Source organism: Pomacea canaliculata, linkage group LG6 (genome assembly GCF_003073045.1).
Source record: "Pomacea canaliculata isolate SZHN2017 linkage group LG6, ASM307304v1, whole genome shotgun sequence".
Classification (NCBI taxonomy): domain Eukaryota; kingdom Metazoa; phylum Mollusca; class Gastropoda; order Architaenioglossa; family Ampullariidae; genus Pomacea; species Pomacea canaliculata.
The window spans coordinates 23,103,409-23,128,808 of NC_037595.1; the positions used below are offsets into that span (position 1 = coordinate 23,103,409).

General features: G+C 37.4%; 3 protein-coding genes across 5 annotated transcripts in view; 1 reads left to right on the top strand and 2 right to left on the bottom strand.

Moving 5' to 3' along the window:
* Nucleotides 1-8,150, bottom strand: part of LOC112566769 (synapse-associated protein 1-like) — a 28,365-nt gene extending 20,215 nt beyond the window's left edge. For 2 of the 3 annotated variants that reach the window (XM_025243117.1, XM_025243116.1), the window contains exons 1-5: nt 7,763-8,149; nt 4,807-4,889; nt 4,446-4,589; nt 1,196-1,335; nt 626-717 (exon numbers count right to left, since the gene is read on the bottom strand). In XM_025243117.1, coding sequence (XP_025098902.1) covers nt 626-717; nt 1,196-1,335; nt 4,446-4,589; nt 4,807-4,889; nt 7,763-8,057 — 754 coding nt within the window. In that variant the 5' untranslated portion in view covers nt 8,058-8,149. Of the gene's footprint in view, nt 1-625; nt 718-1,195; nt 1,336-4,445; nt 4,590-4,806; nt 4,890-7,762 lie in introns of all 3 variants that reach the window. The other variant, XM_025243118.1, reaches the window with a different exon arrangement.
* A 98-nt stretch (nt 8,151-8,248) lies between these two features.
* LOC112566771 (proteasome assembly chaperone 1-like) lies at nt 8,249-15,444 on the top strand. The gene is made up of 6 exons (XM_025243119.1): nt 8,249-8,396; nt 8,600-8,709; nt 9,660-9,871; nt 10,350-10,548; nt 11,102-11,241; nt 11,902-15,444. Exons 1-6 carry the CDS (start codon nt 8,308-8,310, stop codon nt 11,974-11,976), a joined length of 825 nt encoding a protein of 274 aa, XP_025098904.1. The 5' UTR covers nt 8,249-8,307; the 3' UTR covers nt 11,977-15,444.
* On the bottom strand, nt 15,283-25,368 carry LOC112566767 (CAAX prenyl protease 1 homolog). The gene is made up of 10 exons (XM_025243112.1): nt 25,211-25,368; nt 22,579-22,725; nt 22,126-22,212; nt 21,320-21,436; nt 20,402-20,554; nt 19,445-19,586; nt 18,746-18,885; nt 18,139-18,384; nt 16,927-17,067; nt 15,283-16,676 (listed from the first exon to the last, which is right to left on the bottom strand). Exons 1-10 carry the CDS (start codon nt 25,301-25,303, stop codon nt 16,458-16,460), a joined length of 1,485 nt encoding a protein of 494 aa, XP_025098897.1. The 5' UTR covers nt 25,304-25,368; the 3' UTR covers nt 15,283-16,457.
* Nucleotides 25,369-25,400: the final 32 nt, after the last annotated feature.

Consider the following 25,400-nt stretch of genomic DNA (forward strand, 5'->3'; position numbering starts at 1 on the left):
CAGGAAGATATTTTTACATTGAAAATACAAGATTTGGCACAATGCCAGCTTAACAGTTACTCTCTACATAAACACATTGTTTTTCTACAAAACACCTAATTCCTGTCTTATTATCAGCATTATCACCAGTCAATCTAATAATCAATGAAAAAATTGAAGTTCTTCAATATATTTAAATGTATACAAATGCTGACTAGGGGAAAAAACTTTAAATAAATCACAATTCAAGCACCAAGGAAATATTTTTATCCTGCACCAGCAAACAAGTCCCTGGCACAGAAATCCACATGTCATACTATTAACTCAAAATCTGGTTAGAGACATAAAGTGTTGCATTCCTGCACTGCCAATGCCAATAAATGTGTCCTGTGAGCTCTTATTTTGGCTGTTAAGTAGCTTAACAGGGAGCTCCTTTTAACAAAAGCTGCATTAGGCATTGCAATTTGCTGCATGGAAACACTGTCAACTGCAGTTTCGTGTTAAAAAAAGACACTGTCACTGTTAGAAAGAAACAAAGTGAACTGCAAATGGAATGCACAAAAAAAAATCATTTTTCCCTCTAAGGTTGAGAAGGCAACAGACTGGAAGACACCAGCAGAAGGGCAATAACTGATAATTTGCTTGCCTGCTTGTTGAGCAAGAGTTGTCAGCTGCATGGACTGTTTGATGAGAGAGACACGGTAGAAATAGTTTCTCCAAAATGTTTCTTCTGGCACTCTAGGGACAGAAAAAAAGGGTTAACCAACTATAAGTGAGGTTGAAACATCCTGTTTGAAGACGTCACTAAAATGTGTTTTCAAAGCAACAGGTAAGACACTCCTATTGGCCTAATAGCAGTATTTAAAGTTACTGTAGGAATTTTCAGCTACATGCGTAGTGTACAGGTATCATGATATTTACCAGCATAAATAATGATATGGTGATACTTGCATCCATTAACTTGCAACACTTATTCTTCATTCAACATTCAGTTTTTTTCCCCCCGAAAGACTTTACAGGACATCTATATTTTTCAAACCAACAAACAGGAAAAAAATGTCATTACATTTATGCATGTCTTATGTACTTCTACAAAACGTTAGAGAAATTAGTGAATATATGTTTGCATTTTACCAATAAAAGTCAGTTTCTTTGAAATTTAAAAGATACCAAAAGTAAGCAAAGAGTTGAAGATGTTTCAAAGAAGGTAGCTCACTTCTTTGGAACCAGATCAAATCTCATTTTCTGCAAATTTGGATCCTCCTGCAAGGTTGCCAAAGCTATGGGGTACATGTTAGAAAAGTCAAACTGGAACTTCACACCTGATGGGGGGTTTCGCAGAAAATTCCTCTTGTCCTAAAGATAAATCAACAACAACAAAAGGAGTAATACTACAATCTCCAGCTATTTTGTACCAAAGCAACATTTTACTGTTAGCAAAAGTGAACCAAACTCATAAAATTAAACAGTAACATGCAAAAAGCAATAAGATGTAATTATCATAGCATTATAATAAACAGCATAGAAGCCATGAACTTAAGGAAGACAATAAAAAATTTAATGTCATAAGATTCTTTCAATATAGTCCAATTCACATACCGAAATTTTAAATTTGATAAAGTAGAGTAGTAAATAATGGTTTTAAACATCTTAATTGGAGAGTATTTACTGAGAGCAGGCGTTAGTTTCTTTTCAAGATTTTATTTCTGACAGTAAGCACAGGTTGCAACATTTTTCTGTGAGAAACTCACATATATCCCTATCAACAATTCAGCAAGTCTTTTACAACAGGAATCATGTCTAGCATAAGAATTTTCTTCTTTTTAAAAACAAATCTCTTAGTTAAAATGACAAAAAGTGTATTCTCTTCTGTCTTACTGAAACATGGCTAACAGATAAGGTAACATTTGAACTAGAAGGATACACACTGATTCGATTTGACAGAAATGCACAAGCAACGAATAAGCATCTAGGGGGAGGCTTGTGTATGCTTGTAAGTGAGAAATGGGCCATGAACTACACAATATGGGAACAGAAAAGTACTCCCCATCATGAGATCCTTCAGGCCACGCTATTTACCTCGTGAATTTAGCCAAATCCCTGTAATAATCCTATGTGCCCGGCCCAGACTTCAACCTCGCAGCTGAGCACACCGTAGACACAATCAAGCGGCAACAAGAGCAGTAGTGCCTACCAGCCAGTATTTTTGCACAGGGATTTCAACCGCTGTGGTGTCAGTAAGCTGCTTCCCTGTCTCCATCAATATGTGATGTGTCCCACCCCCCTTGACAGAACGCTTGACAGGTGTTTTGGTAATGTTCTGGATGCTTATGTTTCAAAATGCCACCCACGGCTTGGCAGATCAGACCACAACATTGTTCATCTGCTACCCACATACAGACAGCTTCTTCAGCGCGAAAAGCCAACACCACAGTGTATTAGGACCTGGACATTTGAAGCAACCGAGATGTTTAGAGCTGCCTCGAGACCACCAACTGGGATTTATTCTTCACTAGCTGTGGAGCCAACCAGGACTGTCTGGCAGACTAGATCACGTCTTACATCACCTTCTGTGAAGAGTCTGTCATCCCTACCAAGCAGAGGTGCAGCTATCTGAATAACAAAACATGGCTGAGTAAAGAGCTGAAACACTGTCTCAATGAAAAGAGCTTTTAGGCAGGGAGATAAACAAAAAGTGAAAGAAAAAGACAAGGAGTTCAGAGCAAAGGTTGAATACAGAAAGAAGGTAGAAAAGTGACAGCAAGGGCAACACAAGAAAAGCATGGAGGGGACTAAACACCAGGGTCTAAGCCCCTCGTCCTGACCACGTGAGAGGCAAGGTTCTAAAGGAGTGTGCTAGTCAGCTAGGTCTTTACCTAGTCTTTACCAGACTTTTCCAGCTTTCTCTTGACTCTCACGGTGTCCCCTGCTTATGGTGCACATCGACAATCATACCAGTGCCAAAGAAGCTGAATGCTACAGACTTGAAAGATTTTCGACCTGTGGCTCTCATGTCTGTTGTGGCCAAGTGCTTAGAGAGGGTAGTTGGAAGTTTGATAACCTTCACTGTGGCTGATCGCCTGGACTGTCTGGCAGACTAGATCGCCAGGACTGTGGTGCTAAGAGAGGGTAGTTGGAAGTTTGATAACCTTCACTGTGGCTGATCGCCTGGATCCTCTGCTCTTTACTTATAAACCATGTAGGGGAGTGTCTGATGCCACTCTCATCACTCTTTTAGATACTATCTTCAACACTTGGACACCTCTGGCACCTATGTTCAGGTCTTGTTCATGGATTTTTTTCCAGGCCTTCAATACAGTCCAGCCGCACCTTTTCGTAAAGTGCCTACTAGACTTGGATGTCAACGCCAGCCTAGTTCTGTGGATACGATCATTCCTGAAGACGACCACAGAGGGTGGGTCTCGGAGTTCCACCAACAGATACTGTAGGGTCCGGCTCGTCTGAAAGGGTAACTTGTCAATGGATGGAACGATTTTGTCAGAGAGCAGACCCTCAACACAGGTACCCCTCAGGAATGTGTGCTTTCCCCCATCCTATTCTCTTATACACAAATGAGATCACTATCAACACTATCAACAGACCTATTCAGAGACCAGCAGTCCCTGTCACAGTACTGGCCTGTGTGGGGGAACTAGAGGACTGGTTTGACTGCAGCTTCCTGGAGCTGAATGTTGAGAAAATGGAGGAGCTGGCCTTTGGGAGAGCACATGATGGAAGAAAACTGCAGTACCCATCTCTCCCTACCAATCCAAATCAAAGGACAGCAAGTACAGAGGGCTGCCAGCTTTAAGTACCTTGGAACAGTGATAGATGGAAAACTATCCTTTAGCAATCACGTGAACCAAGTGTACCAAAAGGCCCAACAAAGACTGTACCTTTTGAGAAAACTTTGCAGCTTTCATGTCAGCTTTGGGGTGCTGGAGACAGGTCTCTTGTTGAGAGCATCCTGACATTTAACATCGCCACCTAGTATGGTCACCTTGTCAAAGACAAGGCAAGGCTGGGCAGAGACGTCTAAATGTGTTCTTCATTAACGACAGAAGTTATTCCTCCATTATTTTGTCTGTCATAAGGCAGGCCTTCAATGGATTTCTTAAATTGATTTTATGCTTTGACTAAATTTAAAAAAGGCTTTCAGTATTTTCCCTTTAACTTCCTGTAACATTAATGTTTTTTGTATTTAGTTTGTAGTGATGAAGTAGCAATGTTGAATGTATTTTCTGAAATATATTATTTATCACAATCAATCCATCTCATTCTCTATTGTGTTCACTAATGTTTCAGAAGAGGCATGCATATAAACTAGTTAACACAATTTACAAAACCCCAAAACTGGCACACATCAGACTCATCCCAATTTGTTTTTAATGCCACTGATTCATTGCTCCCAACTCTTATGTATTTTATTCCCTAGATATGAAAGACAATAACCGATAGATACTTACAGTAGACAGTGCCAGAATCTGAGATTTCATGGCTTCTTCTTCGTTGTAACCAACCCATGGTGGCACAGCATCCTCCAATCTTTTGCTTTCATTTTTTTCTGCAACAAACTTTGCCTGTTCCTTGCTGAAATCCCCAAGGATAGTCTGAAAAATAAGATCAAGTAGTAGAAGATCTAAAAGACTAATATGTAGTAACAACTGTCATCACATCCAACATAATGTATAACAATTTTCAAATTAAATAAGGCTTTACCTGGGAAAGTACTATGATCCTGTGTTTTGCTAACCCTTGCTCAAATGCAAAGTCAAGTATATCAATAAGTTTTGAAAGTATAAGTTTTTTAAATCTTTAAAAAATTACCTTTTCTTCCACTGTGGTTTTCAACTGTTTTGCAGTTTCTGCAACAGTCTTTCCTGCTGCCTTGCCAAAATTGAACAGGATATCTGTCAACAGTTTACAGCCCATATTTTTACTGTAAGCCATAGAATTGTGACCTTCAACCTGACACATCCTTAAAAACGAAATTAAAAAAGGTATGATTCTTTCTATAAAATACACATGCAATCATATAACATTAATTTTCATACCTCACTATTTCTTCACATAAGAAAGCCTTGTTTATTTATTTGTTATGCTTTCACATAGTATTGGTTAAAATAGTTCTACTTCATTTGTTTGACAGCTGATAAAAAATGTACACATTTGTAATTGTACCCCTGCAGAAAAAAAACTTGTTAACAATTATTTTGGGTTGATGTAGAACATCCTCTTTAACATCTCTTCTCATCAATTTCATTGACAAAGCATGGATATATTATATTTTAGAATGGGGCAATGAAGTTTTAAAGGAATTTAATGTTGCTTGAAGATCTTTTGATTTTTTGAAAAAAAAATGGTGCATTTTGTCCAATTCGTGCTGTGGCTAAATGATTAAAAAGAATTTCTTTAATTCTCTAAAAGATGGATAGAGAATGCCCATCATGGGACCTTCACTGTTCAACATCTTCATGAAAAGACTATGTAAAAGATCATCCCATGGCCACCACACTCATCTATCAGTGGAGATCAATATGTAGTCTACATACTGCACAAATAACAATGATCCCATACATCAGCAATACACAGCTTCAGGACTCTCAGGACAGGGGCAGTACTTAAATGGTTATTGTTAGCACCCACAGTGACACCTAAGCAGTAACTGAAATGAGTGGACCAACTGGATGAGGTTAACTCTTTCAAGTACCTTGGAGTCACCTCCAAGACCCCGTCCCAAAATATCAGCTGAACAACAGACATCTGCATTGGGACAATGTGCAATGGCAGATCGTGCCAACAGAAGGCAGGTCATAGCTAATAGTTCTGCTAGCTGCATGCATCTCTCAGTCGAGTTGGACTATGTTTCTGGGTAGTACTGCTGTACCGGACAGTGACTGAGAATATCAGCACTCTCAATCATTACCCAGTAAAACTGAAGCAGAATGTTCCTACTAAGACCAAACTTGTTCAGCTGGCACAGTAAAGTCACTGCTGGGCCTTCTTGATGATAGGCATAATACTGTTGTTCCAGCTGAATACATCTGAAATGGTAGATTTGGAATCTGAAATAGTCAGCCTACTCTCTGGTCTCACCATTGCTAATGGCTCAAAGAGCCTTTTTTCCTAATGATGTCAACTACCATTTTCATGATCTAAGACACATTATTGTAATCTATTTTCACTCCACCACACTGCAAGATGATCTATCTCCAGACAGTACACAGACTCATCGTTGTTTGGGATAAGATCTTCCCCAATGGTGTCATCAGCAAACTTCACCACCTAAATGGATTAGTTAGAGACATTGTTGTTCAAGGTGCTGGAGGATGAAATGAAGAGCTAGCGAGATAGCATCACCTACCAAATGGCTAATTGGAAACTGCCTCTGGTTGATCATTAAAATCAGTCTTTCCAGAACTTTCATCATGAATGATGACAAAGCCATGGGTTTGTAGTTGTTTAGTGATGTCACCATGGACATGGACAATGATACTCTGAAACAAATGGGACAATAGTTGGAAGGATGTATTGAAGATATCTGCAAAGATTGACCTGAGCTGATTAATACAGTACCTCAGTCTGGAAGCAGACTCACATCAGGGGTTTCCTGCAGTTTTGTTGGTGAAATAACTTGCACACCTCATGCTCATGTGGTAGAAGCTGGCTAAAATGCCAGATGAAGGCCGATTGGTTGGTAGCGCAGACAGGTAGCGCTGATTGGCGAGCTGGTTCATTTTGAGTCCAGAGGAAATGGAAAGGGCCATGAGAGAAGTAAGGTTCTGCACCCAGCCCCAACACTCCTCCCCCAGGTGAACACAGTAGCACAGCCAGCGCTACCGTCCTGTACAGCCATGTACCAATGGCACATTACCCCTCCTGGGGATATTAAATGGAGGACAAGATGTTGAGGAGAGAGAAGAGCAGCTTGAGAGAAAAAGTCATTCTCAGCAGCCTTGTTGACTAAGGAAAAAGTCTGTGCTCAGAGCTACATTCTGTCTTAAGATAAATCCTTCAGGCGGCCAGCAAATGGTCACCGTAATAAAGAGGTTCCAACAACCTATAGCTACGTGTTCGAGCTTTATGTACAGAGTGAACATGAGCGTCATCTGTGTAGCAGATCACCTTGTTACACTCAGTTATAACAAAGGCAACTAGCAGTGTGAAAACAGGGGCTGTTGCTGTCACTGATGTGGAAGTGTCCCAATCAAAGTAATCATAGAGCTTATTCAGCCTATCAGAGAAGGTGAAGTCCACATCTACTGGCAGTATTGTCTTCCTGTAGTCAACAGTGGTTTGCAGGCCTTGCCACACAGCTTATTATTGAACAGGATTAAGCTTAATAACACTATCAGCTTTGCTACCAAGTAAAGGCTGCACGAACCATTCCAAGTTCTCATCTGCCTCTGTGGTAGTGAGAATTAGACAATCCTCAGTGACATAAAAAGAACTTCTTTTGGAGTCTTAATGCTACAGAAAACTGTTTTACAATTCCCTTCCTTCAATAAAAGACCAATGGCTACAAAAAAGCGTTGTTAACTCATTTATTAACCAAGACCATCCTCTGGTCACACAGCGAATGTCACAAAAGACACAAACTTCAGCAGCCAACTCCCTAACGCCACCTCCCCCTACTTCAACTCACTATGGGGTCTAACTAAACATCTGCTCTTTATATAACAGTGTATGGTGTGTGTGTGTTTTTTAAAGTAAACATCTCATACTGGGCATCACCAAACGCACCGTACATTCAAACTACAGGGACGATCACTGGTAGCCTTACTTCCAAATTCCTTTGCAGTGTTGAAGGCCTTTAAAGACACATCTTCAAGTGCATGCAGTGCTGAAATATCAGGATTTGATTCCTCTTCAGATGTAGATTTATTTTCCTCTGACTCACTCTCAGGCAGAGATTTAGAGCTTGTTGACGTTTCCACGGATGTGGAGCTGATGCTGTCCCTGCTCTCGGAATGTTGCTCCTTGTTAGGCTGTGCTACATTTTCTTTGTCTTCTTCAGACGTGGCACCCTCTTTACCCTTGATGTTTACCCCCAACCAATTTGTCACTGAGCTGAACATTTTACCAATATGACTTAAAGCTTCTGTAAATGGTCCAACTGAACATGAAGAACTCAGGGTTTATAAACAGTTGTCACGTGACAAGCTATGTCGTCAGTTTCCTTTTCAAGAAAAACGAACCAAATATTATATTTTCCCTATTATAAGTCTGTGGTAAATTTTACTTGTGGCATCTAAGTCTCTTTTGATATGTTTCTTAATTTATGTTTAAATCGCGTTTAGCGAGAATTGTTTGTGTTTTAACACCAATATGGCGACTTTCTTTGGCGAGGTTTTGCAAGTCATCTCACGTGCAGTCGATGACGACGATGAAGAGGATGAAACCATTTGTTTAAAAAGGTCAAGCTTGAAAAATACATTTTTCATGATAATCTTGGGTATTTTCTCACTTTAGTGGTAGAAATTGGTGAGTTATCAATCGCTTAGGTCTTGTTTCCAATGACGCCGTGCTTTATCTGTCTATAAACCTTACTGATCGGACATAAAGTTCACTGACCGTTTTTTTTTATACTAATTTGTGATTATTTTTGGTTGTAATTCAGTGATCCTTACATCTACTGGTCAAAAAGCTTCAGAACTGAGCTAGGTCAACACCCGGACTACAGAGCAACTTGCGATATTCTGGTTATTGCTTTCGGAGCGGCAGCAGCAGGTACTGGTATTTCATTTGTATTTCCCCATTTTCGAGCTATTAATCATTATTATAAATGAACAAATAAGAAATATGAAAATCACATTAGTGAAGTGAAAAATATTTCCTCCCTTGTTATATGGTCTTTAGCAGTCTCATGTAATTCCATGACAAATCTGTAGCACAAAACCTGTTTCACCTTGGCTCTGTTAGCAATTTTTGACATGAGTAGCTACTTGTGTCATCAGTGACTACAGCGTAGGACCGTTAAGCCATGGTGATTGGGGTCCAAACTGCGTAACCCCGTTTTAGGTGGTCTGCAGTTTAAATATATAGTTATTTTATTGTTTATTGATAAATAAAATACTAATCTTCTATAAATACCTCTTTGAAAGTTTTAAGCCCAGCATTTAAATATTATTTGTGATAGTGCACAGCAGGTCAATCACGGACATTCAAAATGCTAAAATGACAGCTGTCATGACCTGTCTTGAGTGTTCAAGAGGTCATGTCCAGTTCCGTACAATCTATAGTGTAAAAAAATTGGGATCCAAGCATTTTGCAGATTACTGGACCATAGTGTAATGGCCCTACACTGTATTTGTCTTTTGGGGCATGGGTTGATTTGACTTTCAGGGTTGGGGTTATTTGGTCTTGCATGGTTTGGTGAGTCAATCTGGTTCATGTGCAATTTTCAAACTACGGTAAACTTAAACATAAAATATTTGTTTTGCAGTAGGGAATGGTGTATGTGTGTGTATGTGTGTTTAGAGGTTGATTTGGCTGGGTTAGCTTGGTTATCGTTTGAAATGTATAGTGGTCTTCATCAATGATTGCAGTTCTTTAAATTCTTTCTAAGTGATTTTTTTGTAACTAGGCCCCCAACAGATTTAAAGCACAAAATTGATAAAGAATATATTTTAAAGTGTATTTAAACTAAATATCTAATCCATATTATTTTCGTTGTGCAGGATTTGTAAACACCTGTATCAAACATTCCAAATATGATCTTATTGGAGGCATCTTTAGCGGACTTCAGAATCAGGATTCTCAAACCCTGATGCAGCAGTCTCTGAATGACAAAAAATGTTACATCTATCGTAGTAGTGAATCTTTGTCAACCTTTATATGTCTCTGTAATGCAGATGTTGCAGTAGAACAGTCCAGCTCATGGGTGAACCAGGTACTAAACATTAAGATAAAGAGACAGTAAATCGTGATAAAATAAGAAAAACTTAGAGAAACAGTTTTTACTTTAAAAAAAAATTACCCTAGACCAGATTAAAGTAGAAAAATTACATGTAAATTGATAGTATAGTGTTAGCCTGGAATGTATATCGTTTCAAATTCTTTTTCTTTTTTTGCACCTCTCTCCTCTTGTGTTCTTTATGTTCATCAGTGTTGTCATGTAAAATGACTCTGGTTGCAAGGTTTTGGCTAAGTACAATGAAATAATTTTTGCCAGAATAATTGTTAGGATAATTGACATTAACCAGATGTTTCCTTGCCGTCTCTTTACTGTTTTATAGTCTGCTATATAGTCAGTATATAAACTGTACTTTAAAATAGATGTCCTTTTTCACATCACTTAAGTATAATCTATAACAAAGGAAACTGGCTTTCTTTTTTTTTTTTTTACCCAGAGGACCTGTGTCTTTCAGTTGTTTTCAGGTTTAAGAACACAGAATGCTTTTGTGCTAGTGCTAAACACTTCTCATGCAAGCAGATTCATCAGTGATGTGCCCACATCAGACCTGTCCCTGCCTATCTTGAGAGGGCTTAAGACTTCCCACTTTCCTGATAAACTAATCTGCCCAGTCTTAGAGCAACCCAACTTAATGACTGGCGTACCAGCACAAGGTTTGCATACATTTTTATCCAAAAGTAAACTCCTTTAGTCTTTTGCTTTATCACAAGTGCAGCATATAAACTAGAGGGTGAGGATGGACTACTGGATAGTACATATGTAGGGCAAGTATTAAGATACTTTTAATTGTAGGGACATTGTTTTTGGGTTTCACTTAGGATGTAGTACAACATAATAGGAATTTATATCAATGTACCTTAAAAAGGCTGCTTTTTATCCCAGTAAGGAAAATGGATATGGGTGTGAGTTTTTTTATTCCCCTGTTGGCCTTTCTTTAGAGGGGGATTGAAAAACAAAGGGAATATAACCTGCTTTAATGGAAACAGCTCATATCTGTGAAAAAAAAATAAAGCCTGCTCAGATTTTTTTTCTCACCTAACCATTCATCAATCTCTCATGTTCAAAATAAAACCATTGTCTTTAATAGAATTTCCTGCGTGAGTAGAAATTAGGGTTGCAGTTTTTGTTTTTAAATGGTTAAAAAAAATTCTTAGTCAATGTAATCTTGGTGTTGACTAAACCTTTCCTGCTTGTATCTACTCATAGTGATGACCCACTGCCAGGTACATGGAATAAAAGGAGTTTTGTACCAGTGCTACACCAGTGCCAGAAATCTTGTGGACACTGCCACAATAAAAGCATTTTGGCCTGTTCTGAGTTCCACTTCCATCAAAGACTTTGTGCAGGTGAGCTGATTTTAATGCCATGCATCTTTGCTTTTCTTGTTTATATTTTATTGTTCAAGTGTGCATGCTGTGACAATAATGCTAAAAAATATTAATAGATATATTGCATTTGTAAGTAGTATGACCCAGTTACCATAAAACCCAAGCTCTAAATACCTTTTTTTTCCCCCGTTTCTTTAAAGGAACATAAGTTAAGTCAGTCTGTACACTTCCATATTTCATCTTTCTGTGGTTTTGCATATTTTGCATTATTCCTACATGAAAAAAAATTCTCACTGATTCATAAATTTTATCCTTTGAAATGATATTTAAGATCAGTTTCTTGCACTGCCCCTATTTCATTTCCAACCACAGCATCTGGAATGCCTTGCCCCTACTGCTTCACACAATAACCACCTTTAAAGTTTTCAAGACCCTTTTCATTGATAAACATTACCTCTAACTATAGATCATCTCATGCTGTCTTCCCTTGTGTCTCCTCTCCACTTCATATTTGTAGTTTGACAACTTCTCTCTCATGTTTGTTTCTTGTCCTGCTCTTCTGTTCAAGCACAGGGATAACTCCCAAGCAAGGAAATGCACTATATAAATATTTTAACAATGACTTCAGAAAATGAAAGACTGTTTTTGTTAAAAAAATTAATACTTGTGTGTTTTCAGAAAAATACAAACACTGAAAAACAGCTTCAAGATATTGTAAAACTTCATGCTGTGCACGATACCCTCTACTTATAGCCATGGCAGTAACTAATGGCTGAAGCTAGGCGCAGGTTAAAAATTAGGTTTTTTTTTACTTAAGTGTTTGGTTTTGAGTCACTTAGACACATTAACCTGGACTTTCTTGGTATGTGCTTTAAATGTTAATAAAAATTTCTGTAACAGATCTTGCCAGACTTTCAAAGAGGGGGTAGTGAAAAGTTTTGAAATTATGCTAGTGTTCCAGGCTAGTGTGTGTTGGTAAATGATTGTGAAGTTTTGACAAGCGTGAGCTCTGGGCAGCAGTTTTCAGTGAAAGATTACAGATGTTGAGATTGAAATATTGTGATGTTAAGGGTATGTAATTGAACACCAGCATTTTCATGTTAGCTTTAACCAGCACACAGCTTGCAATTTTGCTTGAGTAGTTGTTAATATATGGGGTTGAGTGAAAATTGTAACTATGTAATTCTCCATCTTCAGAATACATCTTTACAATTGTCAGTGTTACAACTAATGATTGGCATGGCTCATGACATTTTTTCGAACAAGATCCTGCGTTTGGCTTTGTCATTTGGAACATCACTAAAAAAAAGATATCTATCCAATCCAGGTGTCTTCCTGCTTCTCTGCTTTTGTAGCCTGGTGGTTGATGCACACGTGCAGAGCAGACTAAAGTTCAATGTCTGCTCAGGTCTATGGCTTGAAAACCCCCATGCCCACCCAGCATGATTTATTATGAAGATAAAGATGGTGGAAAAAGAGAGTTGGGGTTTACTTTCCATTGGTTCTGCCACAGATGGGGTGAACCATAGATGTTCACTACTCCTACTGCCACTATGGGACCTCTTGGAATCTTTACACAATTTTGGATCTGCTGTGACAAACTGTGCATCTTAACTAGAAGCTCTTGTCCAACCACTGTAGACAGTTAGTTTGGCTAATTATGGCCTTGGATATCTCCAGGTGCTATGCAGGAGGTCAGGGTCAGCATGCAAGTCAGTGTCCACCACTGTGGTACAGATGCTTATGAAACTGTGTTCAAATTTCTCAGCATATTACAAATACAATGATGCATTTATTGATGGTGGTCAGATGTAATTTATTTTTAACATGGTTTTTGCTGCATAAATTGGGTTGCTGATCACACAGTTTAAATGGTTTTTGCTCCTAGTTACAACATGATTTTGTTGTTAAGGGATCAATGGATCACTTGAGGCTAGGGTTCTGAAGCAATTTTTTATGGTACTCATAAAGTAATGTATTTTGGTACACCATGGAAACCTGCAACTGACAAATTTATTAATTTGTTTAGGAATTAGTTTATTGAGATTTTTATTCAAGCCCACTTCTACCCCTCCACCATCAAATGTATAAGTGGTGGGGATTTGGGGTTTATCAAGCAGTAATTGTAGACATTGTCTTCCAATAAAACATGGACTTTTTAAAAACTTTTGGATAGAGAAACTTCACAGTATGTCAGCTTGCATCATCAAGACAATGATATTTGTCTAGAAAGCATTTGCATATGCAGTAAAGATGAGATTTATCAAATAAATGTTGGTATTTATACTCAAGATAATAAAATTTAATTGATGGACATGACCAGATATTAGTTCTACCTGATCAATTTTAAGGATAGTTAGCAAGCCCTTAACAGTTCAGAAACATTTTTAAATCAGTATTTCTGACCTCTCCAGTATTTATCAGTTGCCACTTGTTCACCAAACACAAGATCGGATGTTAGAAGCAATCCTTGAAGTTGAGTCAGGTTCCTATAAACTCCTAGAACAGATTTTTCAGCTGTGGGGTTTTCCTCTCGTGCAATATCATTTTGGTGAAGAGCAAAGGTCACTAACATGGATGCAAGAGAAATTAGTGTACTTATTCATTGTGTATGTGAATGAGTGAGGATGATAGAAAGCATGCAAGTATGCCTTCCAGTCGGGGTTCGAAAGCAAGCAGTCATGTTCTTGAAGGCCTTATCTTGTCATGCTAAGCAAATAAGCTCAGTGATTACCATGATTGAACAGAAATATTTTTATACTGTGATGCAATTTGCATTAGGATATACTTTTTATGTCACATACTAGAAACCATAGAACATTTCACTTAATGTGCAGAATGTGTAGAATGTTGTTATGCTTGCTTACATTCATGGTCAGCCCAGTTGTGAAATTTCACATAAAATTGACAATGCTGTGATTTGGTTGCAAATTAGTATAAGAGAATGACACACTTGCTGTATGCTTGCATCAATGATCTTAAGGTGATAGGAACTATATTGAAAATATTTCTGCCGTGCACAAATTGTGTAAGAAAAATTTAGAAAAATTAAAATGGTCGATACAATTTATTTCGATTGTATTGTCTTCCTTTCTGAGGCGGCTAGTGTAGGCAGGTGGTAATGGTGGTAATAAAGGACTGGGAAGTAGAGAGATGGACACATGCTTACTGACTTCCATTGACATGGATGTGACCGAGCTAACTCTGTTATTTTTTCCAGATTTTCTTTTACATTTCCCGGATCTACATTAATCTCAACATCTACCGGCAACATAAAAATGATACATTTCCAAGATTTATATGTAGTAATGATCTACACAAGAGCTCCAATACAATAAAGTTTACAGGCTGTTATTCTTACCTTTTGCTGTCAGTCACATAGACCCACTTTTTACCTGGCTACATAAAAACTTGATGAATACATAATTTATATGTCATTGCCATAGATAGGAGCAATTAGTTCTTGTTATGATGCATGGTACAGCAATAAATAATAGCATGCATAAGAGCGTACAGGCAACGTGAATTACTACTGAGGAATACAAGCTTGCCATGATGAAGGGACAAGATGGTTTTGGGGGTCGGATAGCCGGATGCAGCACTACTACATTTCACACAAAAACATTTTGTTTTCTGTAGCTATGGGAACAATCCAATCTGGTAAATAAACAAGTTTTGTGGGTTCCAGATCTTGCTTGATGGCAAAAAGCTATGTAGCAAAATTTTGCTTTTTTGTTCTGTGGTCAAAACCAAGTTTAAAAGAAACTGGTGTTTTTTAGGTTTTGATTTTTGTGCAGCTGCATTCATTCTCACCTTTAAACCCCAAGTTCCCCACTCCACATTCATATTTATTACGAAGACCACCATTGCACTGATAGATGCTATACATCGTTTTATTGATATGAGTTAATGACCCATCTTACTGACATTTGTCACTGTGATTTTTGTCTACACGACTGACCATACTGGAGAGGGTGTTTCTAATTTTTAAGATAATTATAGGAACAAATATCACAAAATGGCATGCATACTGACACTGAGGACATATAAAAGGATCAATGTTAAGCAAAATGCTTTTTATTTTCAATGGTAGGCATGGCATGTGGTTTTATAGAATGCTATATGAGCGATTCTGATGAAGTTTTTATTGGAAAGACCCTGGCAGTGTGGTTAATTTTGAAAATAGCTGAAATGCATCATAACTGGTGGCAAAAAAAAAAATCTGACTAGCTGAAAGAAAAATAAAGGCCAAGTTATGGTGTATGAGTATACAACACCCTGCAATCAAACCTTGTAAACTGAACAGAAGTTTCTAAAATTGTCAGCCATAGAAAGAATGCAACAAATGACTCACAATATCTTATGTATTATGCTGCTTAAAAATCTGATGCAGTTTTAACTGGTACTAACAACCTTTTTTTTCTAATAAGAATTTATTATTTTTATTATTCATAATTGTTGGATGACAGGACTTAAAACTTCTTTCTGTGCACACTGGTGAATGTACTAATGATCTTCTAACTTTATTCAGAGATCTTTGCACTAATGCAAAGTATCAAATGCTACAGATGACAGAGGCAGTTGACTATGCTGTTTTCAGCTGCATGAATTCATATGCATAAGGTTCTCTCTCTCTCAAACACAGGCACACACACATACGCTCTCTCCCTCTCATTAAAAGTCACAATAAGAACAGAACTTAAAATCATTCTTTGGCTGCATTTGCTTCAGAACTCGCACGCAAGCTTTCCTACCTGATACAACAGCACTCAAAAAGTACACAAAGAAATCAGGATCTCCTTTCAAAACAAAGCTTCCAAAAATCTTGAAAACTAATTTTTTTTTTTTAATCAGAGCCACCTAGGTTGGAAGCATATATTTAACTGACTCCCCATCTGTATATGAAACGTGTTCTATCATCATAGTATGTTGTTGTAACAAGCTCCTTCACAATGAAGACATAATTATTACAAATGCTCAACCCAGCTTCCAACTTTTTATGTAGTGATAAGCAGAGAACACTCACAGCTTAAAAAAAAAAAAAAAAATAGATCTACACCAGCAGAAGTGAAAAACAAGCAAATGCTTTGAGATCCAGGGTCCCTGTAAGAACTCTTAACAAGTTCTGAGCTCAAGGAAAATAATGGCTAACCAATCACCCACAAAAGGACCTTTGGCATCAAATACTTGTATTTCGATTTTCTGGGGGTAAATAGCATTATAAAACTTTCAGATTACTCTGTTTTGCTAAGTGCCTTCAAGCGCTCTAGCAGGGGTGGGTGAGAGTAGTGCCAGGCAGAGTAGAGCCAGTCGGTAAGGGGAAAGCCCAGGTTGTCACAATTGAGTTTGATCAGGGCAGACTTGAGTTTCTCTGCAAAGTGCATGCTCTTCGCAAAGGCATCAGCTTGAAACTCAAAATGCCGACTAAGCATGGTCATGCAGAAGGACAAAAGCTGAAAAAAATAAAAGATAAAGAACCAAAGTTAATGGTCTGCATGAGAAATATTTTAAAACAGCTTGTGTGAATATTCATACAAACTTCTTGATACTTGTATGTGTGCATGCATAGAAATACATACATATGAATGTGATACATCATCTCAGTGGTGGTTATTTAAAAATGATAATTCGCAGCTCTAATAAATATCCTAGAAGAACCTTATACAAAGACAGCAAAAATATCCCAATATTTGTTCAGCTCACCTCATTGTAAGGTGCAAAGATGAACTGAAAAATGATGAGAAGACCAACAATAGTAGGCTGGGAAGAAAACCCAAAGGCAGAGTACAACACCTGTTTGTTGATGAGTAGCCCAAAAACCAGGAAACACAAAAATGTGTTCACCTGTCAACAGAAATAAATGAAGCTGTGGACCAAGAAGAAAAATTCCAAGACCATACCTTTTCAGATAATATAAATACATTTTTTTTTGTTAACATCAGAAACACAGATTATATTTGATAAACAGGTCACAATGTATGACATTTTCAAATTCTCATATGCAGATTTTCTTGGCTAGTTTATAAATAAGCCATTTAGATTCCATAGCTGGCATTCCTTGTTCCTCATAAAGCAAGATGACACATTTCCAAAAGGCAATAAGTGAACCATACTCATGATCAAATTTCATGTTGTGTTTGATGGTCAGGGGTACCCAAAGAAGTTGCCATGTCATGTGCAGCTTTCTTGGGATGCATAATAACTCCTGTTTTCCCATACATAAGATCCCCTATACTCTCTTATAAAAACAATGACTTGGTAGCCCATTATATCTTATACAAATAAAGTTTTAAGGACCATCCTGAATAGTTTACGTTTTTTTGGCAGATAACCGTAGATATAGGCAATATAAACCTAACCTATAAATTTCAGCCTCTAAAACCCATCCATTAATTATCTGCTAGCAAAGTTTGCGATTACATACCTGCAATCAACAAGCACCGCTAACAATGTACTACGTCACATTGGTACACAATTCACAACATCGCCAGTCGTCAATACCAGTCAGAGCGACAGTTTGAGTTATTTGAATGTTGAAAGTCTGCATTTCTCATATAAAAGTAGCAGTTTTTCAGAACCACGAGAAATGCAGATTTCTAGCGTTTTAATAATCTGAACTGTTGCTCATTCTCTCTATGAATGGTATTGACTGCTGGCAATGTTGTGAATGGTGTACCAACATGGCATAGTACACTGTTACGGCGCTCGCTGATTGCAGGTGTGAACTGTAGCGGATAATTCATGGATGGGTTTTGGGAGCTGATATTTACAGGTTAGGTTTATATTGCCTATATCTATTGATATCTGAAATAAAAATGTAAACTTTTCAGGTTGGTCTTTAAAGTAAGATAAATGTGACATGCACATTTTCTTCAGTTTGTCCAACCTGCAGAATGCAAACCCTTTCCAACTCACCTGAGAGATGATGAGATTCTTGAGATTGTGGCTTAGGTACCAGTGACCCAGTTCATGCCCCAAGACTGCCAGTACCTCTTCATTACTGCAGCCTTTTCGTTTTTTCTTTTTGTCTTTCTCCTGATCACCTTTCTCCTCTGAATCTCCCTTTTCCTTATCCTCATCTTTGTTTCCTTTGTGTTCTGTATCTTCTTCCGTCTTTCCACTTTCTGGTTGGTCATCTCTGGGATCCTCCTCTTCCGTGTGCTACAAAAGTATTCCCATTTGCATATTCTTTAATGCATATTCAAGACTGAATAGGGAAAATAGGAAAATGAATAGGAAAAAAAACTTCCCACTGCTAATAATAATAGCTATACTTTCTCTACCTGTGAGTAACTACTATTTACATTGGCTTTAAAACTTTTATCCTCATGTGACCCAAATTGGTGACCAGACTACTGCCTACTGTCATTTCAGTGGCCATCATGGGAACTGTATTAAATCAGTTTTCCATGCCACATAGCAGAATAAGCAATTGGTTTATCATCTAGATAAAAGTCTCTGAGGATCCAAAGGTCTGCTTATTGCATAACTTGCTGTCTTTTGTTTGACAGCATCCTCTGACCTCAGTGGTTTCAGCTCCCTCTGTCTTCTTCTCTTGGTTGATAGGGGTATAGTCCTCAAGCAAAGTGTCAAACAAGACTATCCGCTTGTTTTTGAAGAACCCATAGAAATATGCATTGCTGTGAGACGACCGCTTTGACCCTAAAAAATAATTGGCATTGCTTTATGAAGAATGGTCAAAACTTCAACCAAAAGGGCTTTACATATGCCAGCTTTTATGCATGATGGTTTTGTACATCAGCGCTGGATATTTCAGTCTCTCAGAATATCAAGATGCCCAAGCTTGTAAACACACTTGTATAATATTTGGGTTATAATAAAAACCATATCTATGGCATACACAGGCCATAATGTTTGAAGTAGGGAACAACAACAAATGCCATCAAAAGCACATATAGTATATGGTAACATAGCCAATCCATTTAATAATAACAACAAACACAAGATTTGTATAGCACAAACTCACACTCGTAAGGAGCATTATATTCACAGTTATCAAACACATGTTCTATATGGTAACATCCAATCTGACTACATTTAGAGCTATCAAGGCACACGTAAGTGCCTCTTTCATTCACAAGCCATTTCTGCCTCTTTTCAAGATTTGTTTGGTTTTTGTTTCTTTGTGGGTGGACATGATTAAAGGCAAGATTTAAGAAAAGGATAAAGATCAATGATTAACTTTTCTTGGTTTACTCACCTTCCACAACATACAGTTTCTTAAGAGGAAAGTCAATACTTGCTGCCAGTTTCTCAATCTTTGTGCGTAGTTCTCCCTCAGGCAGAGGTGTAAACTTGTCAAAGAGCGGGGCAATGTAATCGGCGTAAATAGTGATCAACAACTGTTCAAAAAAGCATTAAACACTGCAATTACCTTGATTTACTGTAATATATACAAACATGAAATATCTCAATGCAACAGAATAATATAGAAACGACATCAATATTCTACAACTAACAAAATGTGATGTTTACATGTGAAGTTTACATTATGCATCTGTATGATACAGGAACTGTGCAGTTTACCATAAACATTTGTATAAATTTAGAGTAATGTAGTATGCTGTATGCAACTCTTTGGTAGAGTTAGTTAACCCAACTATATGATAACAGAATAACGATCAAATCTGCAGGCAGCAATTAGACCAGAGTGAGGTCAAAATTTAGAACAATAAGCGTATAAAACAAATATTATTGTAGTCATTCTGAACTCTAACTTCTCCTTCCATATGCCATCCAGCCCATCCAATAGACTGTGTGCTGTGCAGCATAGTATGACTTCTTTAAAGGCATTTCCCCCACTTTAAAGAAGGCACAATAATATGTGCACAAAATCAAAGTAAAATACCCAACTATAATAAAAAAATGGACTCAAAAAAGAAGGCGTACATAAACAAAATATACCAACAGTCATGGACACAACAACAAAATATAAAAATAAAGTACAAATGTGAGATCTCGAGCACTGGGTTGGAAGCTGTGTTTAAAATTAATTTTTAGGGGGACAACACAATGAAAAGCAGAGTACAGTGGTTATCAGTCCTTGGACACTAATATAAACAACAACCACTGTAAAAATACCCCCTCATCAATAAACGCTCCCAAGCTCTTTGGCAGTGATATCATCATGATGTCAACTTCACTGTTATGAACTCACCATGGAAACAACAAAGGTGAAGAACCAGGCATAGATGAAAAAGTAATCCCCACCAGCTTTGATGATGAAGATGAGCGTAGCAACAATGGGAAGAATGATTACCTGCATCACTACAAACTTTTTCAGCTGGTCCTTTATGAAGAATCCTAGTGTCTGAAAAATAAATTTGGTTTTAAAATTAAGGAGCTGTTGGTTTTAAAATTATGGAGCTATTGCCTTTAAAACAAAGAGAAACTGACAATTTAGCATGTGTTATATGTTGGTGTTCAGTAGCTTCAATTTTTTTAAAAATAAGAAATGAGTACAGAAGTGAACTTTAGATATATAGCCACACAAGGACGCAATAAACCATGTAAACCTAGACTAAGATAAAGTCTAACATTGATGAAGGTTATCAGCTTGATTTGCTTTATCAAAATTCTCTTCACAAACACTGATGAAAATTACTTTGAAAGAGTTCATTTTAGCCATTCTTGCCATAAGATAAAACAAGCAAAGTACTGGACATGTAAGTGATAAAGTGACAAAGAAAACAAAATTAAGAAACAAAATAGTGAAAAAACATAAAGTGAAACAAACACTTTGAATTCTTATGTAAACTATGTTTAGGCAAAATGCATGTCTGGATTCGTTCATTCAGACTCTTTCTCTCACACACAATATTTCTGAAAGTCAGATTTCTTATAAAATCACCATGCCTTTGTGCATAAAAGAGGACTTAGGCACAGTCCAGGATTTGCACAAATCCCAGCTAAGAATCTTTCCCACCCAATTCACTCAAAAAAAAAAAAAAATTTCTGACCACCAAAAATACAAAAATTAGCACAAGTCCCTGGGTTACACCCCCCCAAAAAAAACCCAACAACAAAATAAAAGGTTTTAACATTTCAATGCCAGAATCTGCTGTCATTCACATACTTGCTGGTTGAAGCCATGCTTTTGCTCAATGACAAAAGTGTTGTAGATGGTCCATGGTGTGGACGTGACAGTAGAGAACAACATTGACAGGAGAGTAAAGACCAATGACTGTATGATCTGCAAAAGTAATATAAATAAAATAATTAAAAACTTATATACAACTCTACAATATTATACATAGTCTCAAATGTTTCTCTGCCAGATAACACAAAGTAGAGCTATTCAAAAAACATTTGGACCCATTTTGCTCTTACAACTCTCCTCACATGTCCCTCACAAAACTCCCTAAAATTTCTGAAGTGTATGAAAAATAAACGTTAGAGTTTAGTATACTTAAATTTTTGTCAAAGTCATTCACAAGTGAAAACTGAGTCCATGCATGTATGTGTGTGTGCACACATGCACACAATTTGCATGGAAAAATAGAAGAAAAGAATCACTTACACAGGGGACAAAATATTGATAGTGCATATTACAGACCACTAAAGTATAACACAGGCTAATGAAGTATCCAAAGTTTTGTCCTTAAACAATAACTAGGATACTACAGACTGAAGCAATAATTTATAACATGACCAAATTAATTGTACAGTTGTTGTTTTTTTTTTTTGTTGGTCTCAACAGTATAGAGCCACAGCTACAAAATCTGGTCAGACATGAGAAAAGAATAATAATACCATTTTATGCCTGCCTTACAACATCTTCTTTCATTAAACTGTCGTACAACCAGTCTGAAAGTGATAAGATCACCAACTGTTCTATGTTAGTCAATATTAATTTGTAGCCATGGCCATGAAAATACATACCTCATGCTCTGGACCATATCCAAATTTTGCAATAATGTGACCAGAAGCTGCCCACAAGAATGGTAAACCTCCCAGCAACAAAATTACCTGCAAATATTTTGGAACACAGCTTCAGGCATCTGTACTGATTAAAAAAAACTTTCTACATGCCCATGCCATAAACTAATAATCTTCATTTAGGTCAAAGCAAACAAATGTTAAGTCGAAATGCTGCAGATAACAAATAAAAAAATGTATTTGCAGTTTCCTTGGCTCAATGTTTCAAAAGGATACTTAAGATGACAATTACATGACTGTGCACTGAATTATATTTTGTCGTGCAATCTCTAAATATTATTTTAGATCAGATTTCATTGACTAAAAATTTATACTAAAATTAAGAAAATTTCTAACCCTAACCCCAGACATCATATTTTTGAAAGAATTGTTCATCCTAACATATCTCTCACTTACAGTTGATTCCAGTTGAGAATAGAGGTTAGACCAGAAGCCAAAGTTGCTCTTGTCTATCTGGTAAACACGAGCTTTCTCAAATGTCTCTTTATCAAGAACTCCGTCCAGAACATCTGGCACTGTTGTGTGCTTCATGTACACAGCTCTCTGCAAAAGTCAAGTTGCAATACTGCCCCTAATGACACAACCTACTTCAAATAATACTATAGTTGCTACAGATTATCATAGCAATAAAAAAAATCTACATTACTATGTGTCATAAAATCTGTAAACATAATATAGTATAATAACAATTACTAGAGATAATCACAATAGTAACAAATCCCTCTTCCATTCTTATGGAAGTGCACTTATTACCCATAATAAGAGAAGACTTTATTTATCCCAGAGGGCAATTAGAGGCAGTTCTATATGGAAACAACAACAAAATAATACCAAAACATATCCATATCCACTGCACCAAATAGACTCTTATACATTCAGGCTTACATAAGAGCCATATTCATTTTTTTACACATTAATGTTCAAAAACCACACAGCCAAAACAACAAAAGACTCGATCTTTTAGTCCTGCAAGCAGGCATACAGAATCAGCAGCCTAATGGAACTTGAAAAAAAAATTTCCTGACAGGACAAGCCTGTCATCATAAATTTCAGACACTTTCATACTGTTGTACAGAGTCTGAGAAATACTATGGGCTGTCTCAATAACTTTGGAGCAGGTGGATGTAAGCTTTTCTTGTCTTTAACTGAAAACTGTTGTAAAAACAGATAAACAAGAAAGACAGCACACTCCATATCTATCTATCCCTCTATCGATCGGATGAAACCCGCTCCAAGTGACCCCATATCCAACCCTTTCCTTTCATCTCCCTTTCCACTGTTCTTCTCCAAGTTTCCTTTGGGCGGCTTCATTTTCTTTGGCTGTCTGGACACTCCATAAGGGATCTATAAAATAGCTGAAGAAATCTCTGGGAGACAGAGAAAAGCTAGCTTCTAAAGACGAAGGAGGTGCTGTTAAGCCTTCTTCATGGCAACTTAAGTGTTAGGATCCCAGAAAAGTTTCCTATCGAAGATGGTGCCCAGGTATTTAAATGCAGGGACAATTTCCACCTCCTTGTCATGGATGACACTTATGGGACTTGGTGGAAAATTCCAATGGAAAACAAAACAATCTTTGGTCTTACATTAAGCTCTAGGAAATTGTCATCCCACCACATAATAAATTTAGCCAAGCCATGAGTATCTACTGGCCTGCTAAAGTAGTGTCATCCGAGAATCTAACAAGATATTGATCCTCATAATTACTGCGGCAGCTGTTGATATATATGATAAACAGAAGTGGGGTTAAATCACAGATTTGGGATGACCCAGTCCATGTTGTAATGGAGTCACAAAATGTGCCAATAATAAATACTTGTTGGTGCCTGTTAACCAATAAGTAAATAATCTATGACACCAGCTGATGGTCAAGGGTAAACTCATCAAGGAGTCTTCTAGCTAGTATATATGGTTGGTGGGATGATGTTGAAAGCTAATTAGTTAAGTCTTTGTTTCCCTTGAGAAACAGGGCTGTAAGTTGAAAGCCGACGAAAAGTCAGCAAATGGCAGAGAGGAAAATTATAACTACAAAGAAAATTAAAGGGACATGCCAAGTTACTAAGAGTACCATGTATTCTGTTCATTGGTTCTATGTAATGATCTTATTATACAGCATCTCCCTGTGTTCAGTCCTGTTTTAATCTCCAATTTGTTTTTATGGTATTTGGGTTTTTTTTCTTTTTATGACCACCAATCACTAACTTTGTAGGGGTCTTTGTTCTCTTATATGTAACTCCCTGGTAAATATACACTCTTTATTCTTGTCAAAGCTCTTGGTCACTTAATATGTTAATACCCTGCCAGCTGCTATCATGCTGCCACAGACATCTGACATCCTTCCAATGCTTTACTCACTTCCTTCTTGAATTTGCCATCTCTGACATTCTCAATCAAGGATGTACAAATTTATGATCCACATCATAGAGCTATTTCACTAAAGCATCGTTCTGAACGTCTTGTAAGTATCATCCAGAGGCGGTACTTTAAGGGCTTCGCATCGCGTCATTATATAAACACGATCAAGACAGATGATGGAATAACAGCAGCCCAAAATGCATCCTTAAAACAACTGTCAGGCAACGTCTTGTGCATAAAAAATTCATTTTCGTTAGATTCCCATGATCCGGAGATAGCTTTGTTGAGATTGCTAGAGCGATGCATTGCACAAAGAAAAACAAATTGTACTGACGCATCATGACCAAACATGATCTAGAACTGGTTTACTAGACGAATTTTGCAAGACTTTGCATCGAGCTGCAGAAAGAAAAATCTTGTTTAATCGAGAGATGACAGTCTTGAACATAACACTACATCAGAACGCACATCACGCGAATCGCAAAATAGCTTTCATTTAATTTCAAGTAAAACTTGTAGCAATTAGAACTATACTCGGTTAAGATAGATAAAAAAATTCTCATTTGTTGTTAGTGCTACACAATGACATCGAAGGAAAGGATAACACACACGATCTTTTTTTTTCCAAACTGGCCAGATCGTCTGGCAGATTCCAATACCAAGTGTTAATATTTACCTGTCTTGCAGAGAGGTAGGATTCCCACAGGTAAACGATCCATGAAAATACCAGGACCGCCAAGAAAATACTACCTGACTCGTCCTCGAACATCTTTCAACTGCAACGTTCCTAGGCATCCGGTGCTGACTAAAAATTCTAATATGGTGTTAATTCCCTATTTGGTCAAGCTTCTCATATTTGCTTCAAC